Below are 12,500 nucleotides of genomic sequence, written 5' to 3'. Positions count from 1 at the left end.
TACTACTGCACCGCGGGCGGCGGCATGCACACGTTTCTGGCGCACGAACTGAAGCGCAAACTGCGCGCCACAGAGGTGAGCTCGCGTCGCTCGGCTTTCTCATCGGGTTTCGGTGACTGAATTAAATACGGTCCTACACTTGAACAAACCGATGAGATGTTGCTAATAATAAACGTCTAGTGCATGCACTACTAGTTTAGTGCAAATGTTTAAGCCCTTTTTGCACGAGGCGCCGCGGCGTGCAGAGTCGCGCGCGTCAAACTCAAAGACACGCGCCCCGGCCCCGTTCTGGACGTTTGCCCTGGACACAGTAGGATGTGCACGAACATGCATCATCGTTGATACAACGTCCAGTCTGGGCCGATTATCAAAACAAGATGCTGTGTGTCGCAGCAGCACCAGCGCAGCCCTGAGAGTGGTTTACCCCAGAGCTGTGCGAGGATGAACAACCGCACACCGACCTGCTATGCAGCATCTGTCTCCGTGCATGTTGCCTAGCAACATATATGGAATGGATGCTCTGTGATCAATAGCAAAATATTGACATTCCTTTTAACCGTATTTAAAGTTTATATGAAACTGCGCGATGTTTATATCAGAATGTGAACATTAACCCTGCGTTGTTATTGGTTGGAAACACAGGGCCAATATCACCGGCCAGTTTCAGCCTGTCATTACTGCTCTGAACATTATACTCAACACATTTCTGGTTAATTAACTTTTTATTTTTATGCATAATTTTTAAAATGTATTTTATTAATTCTCATACTGTGAAACTACTTTTTCACATCTGGTTTTATCTTTATTATTGATGATCTTTGTTGTTGTTGTTTAAATTTTCCCCAGTTCCCTCATTGTTGTAGTCATAGGCATATGTCATTGCGAGGTCTGCCCATGATTGGCCAGTGTCATGGTAATTGACAGGGGAGAGGGAGTATGCCACGCCTCCTTCCTTGAGCGCATGGCTAATTTCGTTCCCTCGGGCTGCCGGACACAGTGGGATCACCAGGAAGTGGACGCGTGATCTCACTGATTATCTCTTTAAATCTTGCTATCTGTTATCCAAACCTGTCCAGCAAGGTTAATCTAATAACCTTTGGGAAAAAAAAGTTTATCTTGTCCATGCTGATGTGCGTGCGCGTGTGTGTGTTTGTGTGTTTGTGTGTCAGGTGGAACATATCCCTGGGAGAGTGTTTTTCCGCTGCAGTTCAGATCTACAGGAAGTGATGCAATTGAAATCTGCGGAGAGACTTTTCCTGCTTTTGAGCAGAGCTCCGCCCATTTCCTTACCCAAAAATCCAGGTGTGCAGTTCCCATCATTCATGCTGCTTTGATCTGCATTTCCTAGAGAACATATAGAAGGTGTCATTTGCAGTGCACTCACAATTTTGTTTCTTCCCATAGCAAAAGCATCCCATGTGATACAGCAGAGCATTGTGGGAGATCCAGATAACTGGCGCCACGCCCTCTTCACCTGGAACTTACTGCAGGTGGAGATTCGCCACGCCCAGGCGCGGAGTCTCAAGAGAAAGAGGGATGTGGAGGAAGATAAAGGGGAGGGCGGAGTCTCTTGCGCTGCGGGCTCGGAGCGCGCACACACACACTTGGGAACGCCCGAGGGGACTCACGACGCACCAGCTCACAGGCACCAGGGTGGTGGAAATGTTCCTGCTCAGGCAGCTCCCACATTCCGCATCAGCTGCCGCTGTAGTGGAGCAGTCGCTCGCCATTATAGCTCCCAGGTGTGTGTGTGTGTGTGTGTGTGTGTGTGTGTGTGTGTGTGTGCGTTCCCACACCTTTAAATTACCTTGTTCGTTGTGCCACAGAACTTGAGTCGTATCATTGGCGTAGCTGTCGCCCGAGAGCTTGGATGGAAGCCTGACCTCAGAGAGCCGACTCTTGAGGTCAGTCCTTTCCCACCAGCCTTAGTGTGTCTGCTGTGTGTGAGTGTATACGAACGTGAATCATCTTTCACTGTGTCTCCTTAAAAACCAGGTACATGTGTATTTAAGTGATGACCACTCTGTGATCGGGATCCCTCTGATAAGGTGAATACCTCTCATACTTCCCCTGTACTTAGCCAATATTCACACGTATCTGTTCAAAGAGCTTATGGCGTGTGTGTGTGTGTGTGTGTGTGTGTGTGTGTTGTAGGCACCCTCTTGCTAGTCGCAGGTATATGAAACACACTGGTCTGAGGTCCACTGTTGCCTGGGCGATGACCTCTCTCTGTCCTATGAAGGTAAAGTCAGTAGTCAGTTAATTAATACACAGCTGAGTGTGTTAATAGATGTGTGTATAACAGGTGCATGTTAATAGATGTGTGTGTATTACAATGTGTGTTATTAGATGTGTGTGTGTGTATTAATAGATGTGTGTGTATTACAGATGTGTGTTAATAGATGTGTGTGTATTACATTGTGTGTTATTAGATGTGTTTGTGTATTACAGATGTGTTAATAGATGTGTGTGTATTACAGATGTGTGTGTATTACATTGTGTGTTATTAGATGTGTTTGTGTATTACAGATGTGTGTTAATAGATGTGTGTGTATTACAGATGTGTGTTAATAGATGTGTGTGTATTACAGATGTGTGTTAATAGATGTGTGTATAACAGGTGCGTGTTAATAGATGTGTGTGTAGTACATATGTGTATTAATAGATGTGTGTGTATTACAGATGTGTGTTAATAGATGTGTGTGTATTACAGATGTGTATTAATAGATGTGTATGTATTAGAGGTGTGTTAATAGATATGTGTGTGTGTGTAGTACAGATGTGTATTAATAGATGTGTGTATTACAGATGTGTATTAATAGATGTGTGTTTATTACAGATGTGTGTTAATAGATGTGTGTGTTTACATTATAACATACCACATTTAAACTTCTGGTTTATCCCACCCTTTTGTACCATCTCTCTCTCTCTCTCTCTCTCCCTCCCTCTCTCTCTCTCACTCTGCTGTTCTCTGCCTAACATCTCCTTGTTCTACGTCTCTGTCTTTTTTAGGAAGCCTCTGTGATTTTAGACCCCATGTGTGGAGTTGGTACCATATTACTGGAGGCAGCCCAGGAATGTGCGGTCTGTACACACAAACACACACACACGTATGCACACACACACACACACACGTATGCGCACACACACACACACACACACACGCATGCACACGTATGCACACACACATGCATGCTTGCTCACAGACCCCTGCACCCCATTTAGTAGTTCTAGTAGACAGCAGTGACATCACATTCATCTTATTTAAAACTGTGTGTGTGTGTGTGTGTGTGTGTGTGTGTGTGTGTGTAGCATGCTGTGTTTATAGGCATGGACACAGAGGAGGGTCAGTTGCAGAAAGCTGTAGAGAACGTGGACACTGCAGGTCAGAAGAGCAGAATCCTACTGGTCCAGTCCTCCTGCATGGGTCTGTCTGCCTTCTCTCTCTCTCTCTCATAAACTCTCTCTCAAACTCTATCTCTCTTACTCTTTCAATCAGTCTCTCTGTCACTCTCTCTCATACACTCTCTCACTCTCACTCACACACACACTCCTCTCTCTCTCTCTCTCTCTCTCTCATAAACTCTCTCAAACTCTATCTCTCTTACTCTTTCAATCACAGCCTCTCTCTCACTCTCTCTCATACACTCTCTCACTCTCACTCACACACACACACTCCTCTCTCTCTCTCTCTCTCTCTCTCTCTCTCTCTCTCTGGTTTACATGTAACAGTTTCTACACTAACTGACAAAGTCCCTGAAATTTAATAGTGAAACTATAGAACAAATCTGAAAGACTATAAACAGTTTTATCATCAAAGTTAAAATGAAGGAATTTGACTGTGGGTCAGTCTCCTGTTTCTCTGCAGTCTCCTGTTTCTGTTACTGTGATGTAACACCAGCACCACCCCTCTGTAGCGATCCCGTTGCCGACGGCTTCTGTGGATGTGGTTCTGTGTGATGTTCCCTTTGGCAGGAAGTTCTCCTGCAGCGTGGACATGCCCGCTGCACTGCCCCGGATCCTGGCTGAGATGGAGAGGTAAGATTCCCCCAGAATAGCATTAGGGTCCTTCTGGGTGTTTTGAATAAGAGAGGTTTCAGGACAGCCCTGGGAATCTGAGTTGCCTTGATGTAATATTCCAGCAATACACTTAACAAAAAAAAAGAAAACATGTCACACCATTTGTGACAGTAGAATGAACCATGTTACCATTAAACCCTGTAAAACCTTTAGCCTGATTTTAAAAAAAAACATGTTTTGGAGATTCAGCACCGGAATATTCTGTTACGCATCAGGTAAAGTTTGATTGGATTCACAGGTCTGTCTGGAAGGTCACACCTGATTGGTTTAGCTTTAGCATGAGACGCATTCCAGTATTTCGGAATGTCCATATCAGTATATCAATATGTGCATAGCAGAGTTAGTAAAAATTGCTGTGTATTACCCAATGCATATACATCCATGTCAGTATATCAGTACATCCATGTCAGTATATCAGTACATCAGTACATCCATGTCAGTATATCGGTACATCCATGTCAGTATATCATGGCCTGAAGTCTCCAATTTCCTTTTCTCCTTCATACTGTTGGAATGGCAGTGGTTGTGCAGCACTTCCGCAGATTGGGATAAACAGCACAGCGTCAGTGTGAATCTGACCTCAAATGTTGCTTTAAACGAGTCCACCAGCACTTTTCAACCTAACCTCTGTGTATCACACCTGTTGCATAGTCTTTTTCCACAGAAGCAAAAATGTGACATTTCCTTTGTACTTAAAGGAATCCAAATTCCCTGCTGACGAGCTGGGTTTCAGAAATCTAAGAGTAGTTGATGAGCAAAGGTGATATTGAGGTGGTACTGCTATTCCCAGGGGACCATACGCTAGCATACTGCTAAACATGAGTCACACTCCATGAGAACATCTCCCAATAGCTGTACATGTATGTGATGTTGGATATTATCATGCCAAACTGACATTGGGACAGACGTCTGATATTGTGCTTAAATGTGTTTGATTTTTTGCAGAGTTCTATGTGAGGGGGGATGTCTGATTATTCTGTTAAGTCTGCAGCTTTCTGCCCAGATGAAGAAGCTCGTCAACTCGAACGCACTCACGCCACAATCACAGATGACTGAGCTGGACAAGGACCCCCAGGGAAAGAGCCGGGGCCTGGGGATGCAGGGCCCCGAGCACAGCTGGGGGACAGATGAGCTCGCGCTCAGCTCGCTACAACTACAGAACATACACAGAGTGAGCCTGGGCAGCAGTGATGGAATCATACACACCTACACCAAGATACAAACGCTGAAACACACACATGCTAACACACACACACATGATGAAACTATGTCTACATCATAGTGCACCTATTCACACACTGAAATCACATACACCACGATACACATGTAATCATACACAAACACACACTGAAACGCACACTATGGTGATATGTAATTTACACAGGCAGAAAATCCCAGAGAAATCCAACTACCAAAACCAGCTCCACGGCTCAATACAAACCCAATAAAATATACAGTACCATCATGTACATGAGACAAATGACAGCAATCAGTTGCATGGTGTGCCCTTGTGTTCATAAAATTAGGTTAATAATAATAGTAATATAATAATAATAATAACAAAACAATAACATAATTATAACAATATAACAACAATAATAATACCGTGTTTAAGTATATGTGGCGTTAGAGTAGTTAATGTGTTGTTAATATACTAATGATTTGGACGCTACTGTAGCGCGCGAGTGCGGGGCCACACGCTGCAGCTCCAACGTTCTTCCCATCGCTACGCAGAAAGCACGAGCACGGGCTCGCGTATGAGTCAGCGGAACGAACCCGACGTAACAGCGGCGCGTGCCTCGCGCTGAAGGTGGGGTCGACCTTTAAAGACGGGCTTTAAAAAGCGCACGCGCTCACGCGAGGTGCGGACGCCAAAACAAAAGAACCAGACAACACTCTTTAAACCGTCTGAATGCGCAATTAGTTGTGACGACGACTCGCGCGTGGTCATGTGCATGCATGCGTGCTCGGGGAACCGGGCGGACCGGTCTCTTCGAGCCGCGCGCGCCCAGCGGAGCGCCTTCGCGCAGCAGCCGCGCTGCTTTACGCAGGCGCGCTACACAGCGGAAGCCATGTTGAAGTTCGGTGGGACTGGACGCGTTGCCCCGTCTCCGTGTGCATCCTCGCGCGCCCTCCTCCCGCTGCTGCCCTCGCTACCGTAACTGTGTACCGGAGGGCAAGGCGACGACCGTGCCATGAGCTCCAGCCTGGATCTTTCTCGGCGGAACCCGCAAGAGGATTTTGAACTGATCCAGAGGATCGGAAGCGGAACCTACGGAGATGTGTACAAGGTAGGACCGCGAACGGCGATGACGGCGACGGTAACGTTACACTACGCGGAGCTATATGCGATTATTCGCCGCGTCGCCGTGCCTGGATTGTCGCCCTGCTCTGTTAGTCCGGAGCTGTGGCCGCATCACTTAGCGTTGCGTTTGCGCCAAGGCAGTAAACAGGAAGCTGCATCTCGCTCCCGATGGCGTAAAAGACTTTTTGACAGCGCGAAGGAGCTGCGCGAGCGCGTGTGCGCCCTAGTAGCGTCCCACGGGCTTTGCGCGTGCAATTAAAAACAACAACATATTTTATAACAAACCCGTTCCTCGGTTGTTCCGCGCGGAGCGTGCGACGGAGGTAGGTGCGCGAGGGCCGTCGCGTGCAGCCTCGCTGGCGTTGAGTGTGGAGCAGGTCTGTGGCGCGTGCTGGCGGAGAGGTGTGTGTCACTTCTGGACAGAATGCGCTGTGACGGAGGCGGCAGACGCTCACTACCGAGGCCTCGCGCGCGCCTGACATGGACGCGGCGTGTGTATGCACGTTGGCGTCTAGGAAAACCATGTTGTCCAGTTTCGAGCATGATCCTGACCCCGATTCTTAGGGAATACTGAGTGTGTCTGACTTCCTTTGCAAAGAGGAAATGGCTAAGCTTGAGGATGCAAGTGTGTGTGTGTGTGGGTGTATGTAAAGTTGGAGCTGTATTCATCCTGTTTGTTCCTAATTGTTCCCACTTCCTGAAGTTTTGCAGTTAGTTGAAGTGCGTGCGTGCGTGTGTGTGCTTGTGTGTTTGGTTTGCCATGTGCTTCCCTCGTTCACCACTTGTAAGATTTGAGTTGTCAGACTTAAGCAAACTTGACATACTCTAAAAAATGAGGATGCAGTCTGAACCACTATAGCAAAGAGGGGAGAGACTGTCTGATAGTGGTTCCATGTGTTGGAAGGGTTCAGATTAAAGGTTAGGGTTAGGGTTAGAAGTAAAGGTTAGTTTTAGGATTAGGATTAAAGGTTAGGATTAGGGTTAAAGGTTAAGGGTTAGGGTTAGAAGTAAAGGTTAGTTTTAGGATTAAAGGTTAGGATTAGGATTAAAGGTTAGGGTTAAGGGTTAAAGGTTAAGGGTTAGGGTTAGAAGTAAAGGTTAGTTTTAGGATTAAAGGTTAGGATTAGGGTTAAGGGTTAGGGTTAGGATTAAAGGCTAGGGTTAGGATTAAAGGCTAGGATTAGGATTAAAGGTTAGGGTTAAGGGTTAAAGGTTAGGGTTAAAGGTTAGGGTTAAGGGTTAGGGTTAGAAGTAAAGGTTAGTTTTAGGATTAAAGGTTAGGATTAGGATTAAAGGTTAGGGTTAAGGGTTAAAGGTTAAGGGTTAAGGGTTAGAAGTAAAGGTTAGTTTTAGGATTAAAGGTTAGGATTAGGGTTAAGGGTTAGGGTTAGGATTAAAGGCTAGGGTTAGGATTAAAGGCTAGGATTAGGATTAAAGGTTAGGGTTAAGGGTTAAAGGTTAGGGTTAAGGGTTAGGGTTAGAAGTAAAGGTTAGTTTTAGGATTAAGATTAAAGGTTAGGATTAGGGTTAAGGGTTAGGATTACGATTAAAGGTTAGGGTTAAGGGTTAAAGGTTAGGATTAGGATTAAAGGTTAGAGTTAAAGGTTAGGGTTAGGAGTAGAAGTAAAGGTTAGTTTTAGGATTAGGATTAAAAATTAGGATTAGGATTAGGATTAAAGATTAGGGTTAAGGGTTAGGATTAGGGTTAAGGGTTAGGATTAAAGATTAGGATTAGGGTTAAAGGTTAGGGTTAGGATTAAAGGTTAGGTTTAAGGGTAAAGGGTAATACAACAGATGATAGTATCTAGTCATCCCTAATAATACTACAGACATGAACACTTTGCTAGAGCTACCTGACACTTAATGACAGCGATGTTGGGCTGTTGGTAATATTGGGTTGGATTGTGTGGATGCGGAGCCAAGAATAAAGATTTAGAACAAATGGTGGGCTGTATTGGTGGGCTGGACTGGTGATTTTGCATGCGAAGATTCTTCGTGAATAAGAGGAGAGGAAAGCCTCACTAGTGGTGTAGATGACTTACTTGTGAGTTTGTGTGTGTGTGTGTGTGTAGGAAGAGAGTGTGTGCGTGTGCATGTGTGTGCATGCGTGTGTGTGTGTGTGTGTGTGTGTGTGTGTAGGAAGAGAGTGTGTGCGTGTGCATGCGTGTGCGCGCGCGGGTGTGTGTGTGTGTGTGTGTGTGTGTGTGTGTGTGTGTGTGTGTGTGTGTGTGTGTGTGTGTGTAGGAAGAGAGAGTGTGTGTACAGTAGTTCTTGTGCATACATTTTCTGCCATCAGGAGCATCTTGGTGTTCCAGATAAGTGTGTATGTGGGGGGCATTGTGTGGCGGGGCATGGGTGTATGTGCGTGAAAAAGGTAAGACATATTGAGCAACGTGCATTAAAATACTGAAAATATAGTGTAAAACTTCAAGTCACATGACCATGCTAAACTCCCTTTGGTGAAAACACAGAACATCAATGGAAAGTACATCTCACACACACACACACAATCTCTCTCTCTCTCTCTCTCTCTCTCGTAATGACATCATCAGATCTGCTGTTCTGTTAGACAGATGTCTCTCAGTAAAGCCTTACAGAGGTTGCCTGTGTGTGTGTGTGTGTGTGTGTGTGTGTGTGTGTGTGTGTGTGTGTGTGAGAGAGACAGAGAAAGATCCTCCAGTGCATATCTGCACAATATACCAAAATATGAATCCACTGGAATACAACATACATCTGTAAACTTGGGGGGAGAGAGAGAGAGAGAGAGAGAGAGAGAGAGAGAGAGAGAGAGAGAGACAGACAGACAGACAAACGCTGCAAAACAGGAATCTCTCTCTCTCTCTCTCTCTCCCTCCCAACTAATGAACCTTTCTGTGTGCGTCTGTTTCCTCAGGCTCGCAATGTCAACACGGGGGAGCTGGCAGCCATTAAAGTCATCAAGCTGGAACCGGGTGAGTGTTTTCTAGAGTAGATGTTCTCCTTACTCTGCCATCTTCTGTCTGCGTGGTCAAGTTCTCCTGCCAGAGGCCATCAGAGACCCCCCCCCCCCCCAACCGGAAGACTTAACCTAAGGCCGGTGTTCCCAGACACCGGTTAAGTGTTCGTGTGTGAGTGTGTGCATGTGTTTACAAGTGTGTGTGTGTGTGTGTGTGTGCGTGAGTGTGTGCATGCATGTGTGTGAGAGTGTGTGAGTGTGAGTGTGTGTGTGAGTGTGTGGGTGCGTGTGATCCATTAGAGGCACTAATGTCTAATGATCTTGTTCTCTTTCCTGGTCATTACTTCCATGTTCTTTCCATTGGATTCTGCATGATCTCTGTGTGTCCGTGCATGTGTGAACTCAAATTTGTGTACCGGATGTGCACAGTGATAGGAAGGTGTGTGTGTGTGTGTGTGTGTGTGCGTACAAATAAATAAATAATAAATATGAAGATAAAAAATATATATATATAATATTTTTATATATATATATATATATATATATATATATATATATATATATATATATATAAAAATATATATATATAATATTTTTATATATATATATATATATATATATATATATATATATATATATATATATATATATATATATATATGTATATATATATATATATATATATATACACACACACACACACACACACACACACACACACACACACACACACATACATATTTATATATGAGTGTGTGTGTGTGTAAGAGAGAGAGAGCTTGTCTGTCAAAATCCATGACTTTTGAGATTTTTCCTTATAACTCTCCAGTGCATTCAGTGCTTCTGTTGAGAATGATTGTTTAAATGACTGATGGATTGATTGATTGATTGGTTGATTGATTTGCAGGGGAAGACTTTGCGGTGGTGCAGCAGGAGATTGTAATGATGAAGGACTGTAAACACTCCAACATCGTGGCCTACTTTGGCAGCTACCTGAGGTGTTGTACTCAGACACAGACACTTCGTGTGTGTGTGTGATGTCAATCAAAAGGGAAAGAGAGCACTATTGCTTCAGACCCAGGAGACAGAAGGTCCTCCCGGAAGGGGGTTTTATAACACTCCAGCCGTGGTCTTCCTCAGATCAATACCGCACAGCTGGATGTGTGTACCAGCATTAACTTTAACATTTACCCTTCACTGGAGCTAGGGGTCCAAAGCCTGGAAACCAGCCCCAGACCATTAGCCAGTGGTGAAGGTACTGGACTTGTAATCAGAAGGTTGCTGGTTCAAGCCCACCTCCCTCAATTATTCAAATTGTGTTCAGTCATGATTGTAAGTTGCTTTGGATAAAAGCATCAGCTAAATGCCGTAAATGTAAAATTGCCCCTCTCCCGGCCCCAGACTATTACCCCGGTGCTACTCCCAGTGCTAGCGGTGGGTGTGTCCAAAACACAGAACCACCAGTTTCAATACTGTTCTGTATTTATTAAAAAAATAAATAATTATTAGTGTAACGTTGAGTGGTCAGAAGGTGGACGCATGTGCGCAGAAGAGCAAGATTTATTATGGGAAAACCCAGAATCAAAATCGTAAATTTGTAGAGCCAAAATGTAGATCACGAGAATACATGATTAGCTAAATATAACTAAATCAACAATGACAAACATAAGCAACGATAAGAACACTTAACCAGCACGATCGAATAACAAAACGGGCAGAATAACAAACAAGGTCACCGTACCCAGCAAACACACAGGCACGAGACAGGGTAACCATGACAACAAAGACGCTAGGGCCTGGCCAGTCATGACAATCAGACAGAAGTTGGTATTTTGGTGTACTGGTAGTCAGAACAGAAAAACTTCTAAATATGTTGAGAGCATATTGACCTCAGAACCAGCTTTGCAGTGTAGCACGTGGAACTGCATAGTGAGGCTAGTTTGTGAGCTGTTTTCTGATTGGCTGAGGGGTGTTTAGTTTGCTCTTCTGATTGGCTCTCTCTTGCATTGGCGTTACAGGAGGGATAAGTTATGGATCTGTATGGAATACTGTGGAGGCGGCTCACTGCAGGACATTTACCATGGTAAAGGTTGCTGGAGCAAACAACATGTCTGAGCTTTGCTGCTCATGGTCTGCATTTACACGTTTAGATTTTCTCCCTTCACCTTTCTGCTTTTATTACTTTTTTACAGTCACAGGGCCTCTGTTGGAACCACAGATTGCATATGTGTCACGGGAGACACTACAGGTACACTCACACTCACACACACTCACTCACACACACTCACTCACACACACTCACTCACACACACACACTCATACACACTCACTCATACACACACACTCATACACTCTCACTCATACACACACACTCACTCACACACACACTCACTCACTCATACACTCTCACTCATACACTCTCACTCACTCACACACACACACCCACACACCCACAAACACCTGAACCTGCCCTGTGCTTCTGCCTGTTTTTCAGGGATTATTCTACCTCCACAACCAAGGCAAGATGCACAGAGACATTAAGGTGGGTGTCTCCCTCTCAGCCTTCTGCTGCTCAGTTGCTCTGGACCCCGTCTCCTCACCCCGTCCCCTCACCCCGTCCCCTCACCCTGTGCTTGTGTGTTTTGCAGGGGGCCAATATCCTGCTCACAGACAACGGTTATGTGAAGCTGGGTAAGCAAAGTCAAGACAACATCAAAGACCTTTAACGTCTGTTACCAATTTGTCTTTGTGCATTCATCTCTCTCTCTCTCTCTCTCTCTCTCTCTCTCTCTCTCTCTCTCTCCCTGTCTCTCTCTCCCCCATTTGTAGCGGACTTTGGGGTCTCTGCTCAGATATCAGCCACTCTGGCTAAGAGGAAGTCCTTCATCGGAACTCCATACTGGTAAAGTCACACTGTAGTCTAGCTGTAGTCCTGCCGCTGTCAGGCTGTAGTGCCACTGTAGTGCAGCTGTGGCACTGTGTATGCCTGCTGTCAGTATTTTTTGGATGGGTCTTCAGTTCACCTGTTTGGTGATGTCTATTTAGTGATGTGTTGAATCTCTCTGTGTGTTTGGAGGATGGATCCGGAGGCGTTTGGTGATGTCTGGTTAGGGGTGTTTATCTCTCTGTGTGTGTGTGTGTGTGTTTGGTGATGTCTGGTTAGGGGTGTTTATCTCTGTG

At 45.0% G+C, this 12,500-nt stretch overlaps 2 protein-coding genes across 6 annotated transcripts in view; both read left to right on the top strand.

The window, feature by feature from the left end:
* thumpd2 (THUMP domain containing 2) overlaps positions 1-5,561 on the top strand; it is a 5,669-nt gene extending 108 nt beyond the window's left edge. The window contains exons 1-10 of one of the 4 annotated variants that reach the window (XM_035532620.1): positions 1-75; positions 1,170-1,302; positions 1,405-1,742; positions 1,827-1,904; positions 1,996-2,048; positions 2,155-2,242; positions 3,013-3,084; positions 3,313-3,385; positions 3,918-4,038; positions 5,026-5,561. The exon at positions 1-75 is cut by the window's left edge and continues 105 nt beyond it. In XM_035532620.1, coding sequence (XP_035388513.1) covers positions 1-75; positions 1,170-1,302; positions 1,405-1,742; positions 1,827-1,904; positions 1,996-2,048; positions 2,155-2,242; positions 3,013-3,084; positions 3,313-3,385; positions 3,918-4,038; positions 5,026-5,362 — 1,368 coding nt within the window. In that variant the 3' untranslated portion in view covers positions 5,363-5,561. Of the gene's footprint in view, positions 76-1,169; positions 1,303-1,404; positions 1,743-1,826; positions 1,905-1,995; positions 2,049-2,154; positions 2,243-3,012; positions 3,085-3,312; positions 3,428-3,917; positions 4,039-5,025 lie in introns of all 4 variants that reach the window. The other 3 variants (XM_035532619.1, XM_035532622.1, XM_035532621.1) reach the window with 3 other exon arrangements.
* Positions 5,562-5,657: 96 nt separating this feature from the next.
* Positions 5,658-12,500, top strand: part of map4k3b (mitogen-activated protein kinase kinase kinase kinase 3b) — a 24,428-nt gene continuing 17,585 nt past the window's right edge. For both annotated transcript variants that reach the window (XM_035532618.1, XM_035532617.1), the window contains exons 1-8: positions 5,658-6,371; positions 9,279-9,336; positions 10,228-10,318; positions 11,339-11,403; positions 11,513-11,568; positions 11,815-11,862; positions 11,969-12,011; positions 12,150-12,222. In XM_035532618.1, the coding sequence (XP_035388511.1) occupies positions 6,276-6,371; positions 9,279-9,336; positions 10,228-10,318; positions 11,339-11,403; positions 11,513-11,568; positions 11,815-11,862; positions 11,969-12,011; positions 12,150-12,222 (530 nt within the window). In that variant the 5' untranslated portion in view covers positions 5,658-6,275. The remainder of the gene's footprint in view (positions 6,372-9,278; positions 9,337-10,227; positions 10,319-11,338; positions 11,404-11,512; positions 11,569-11,814; positions 11,863-11,968; positions 12,012-12,149; positions 12,223-12,500) is intronic.

The sequence above is a fragment of the Electrophorus electricus genome, chromosome 13 (genome assembly GCF_013358815.1).
Source record: "Electrophorus electricus isolate fEleEle1 chromosome 13, fEleEle1.pri, whole genome shotgun sequence".
In the NCBI taxonomy this organism is placed as follows: Eukaryota; Metazoa; Chordata; class Actinopteri; order Gymnotiformes; family Gymnotidae; genus Electrophorus; species Electrophorus electricus.
This window is presented reverse-complemented; position numbering and strand designations above follow the sequence as displayed.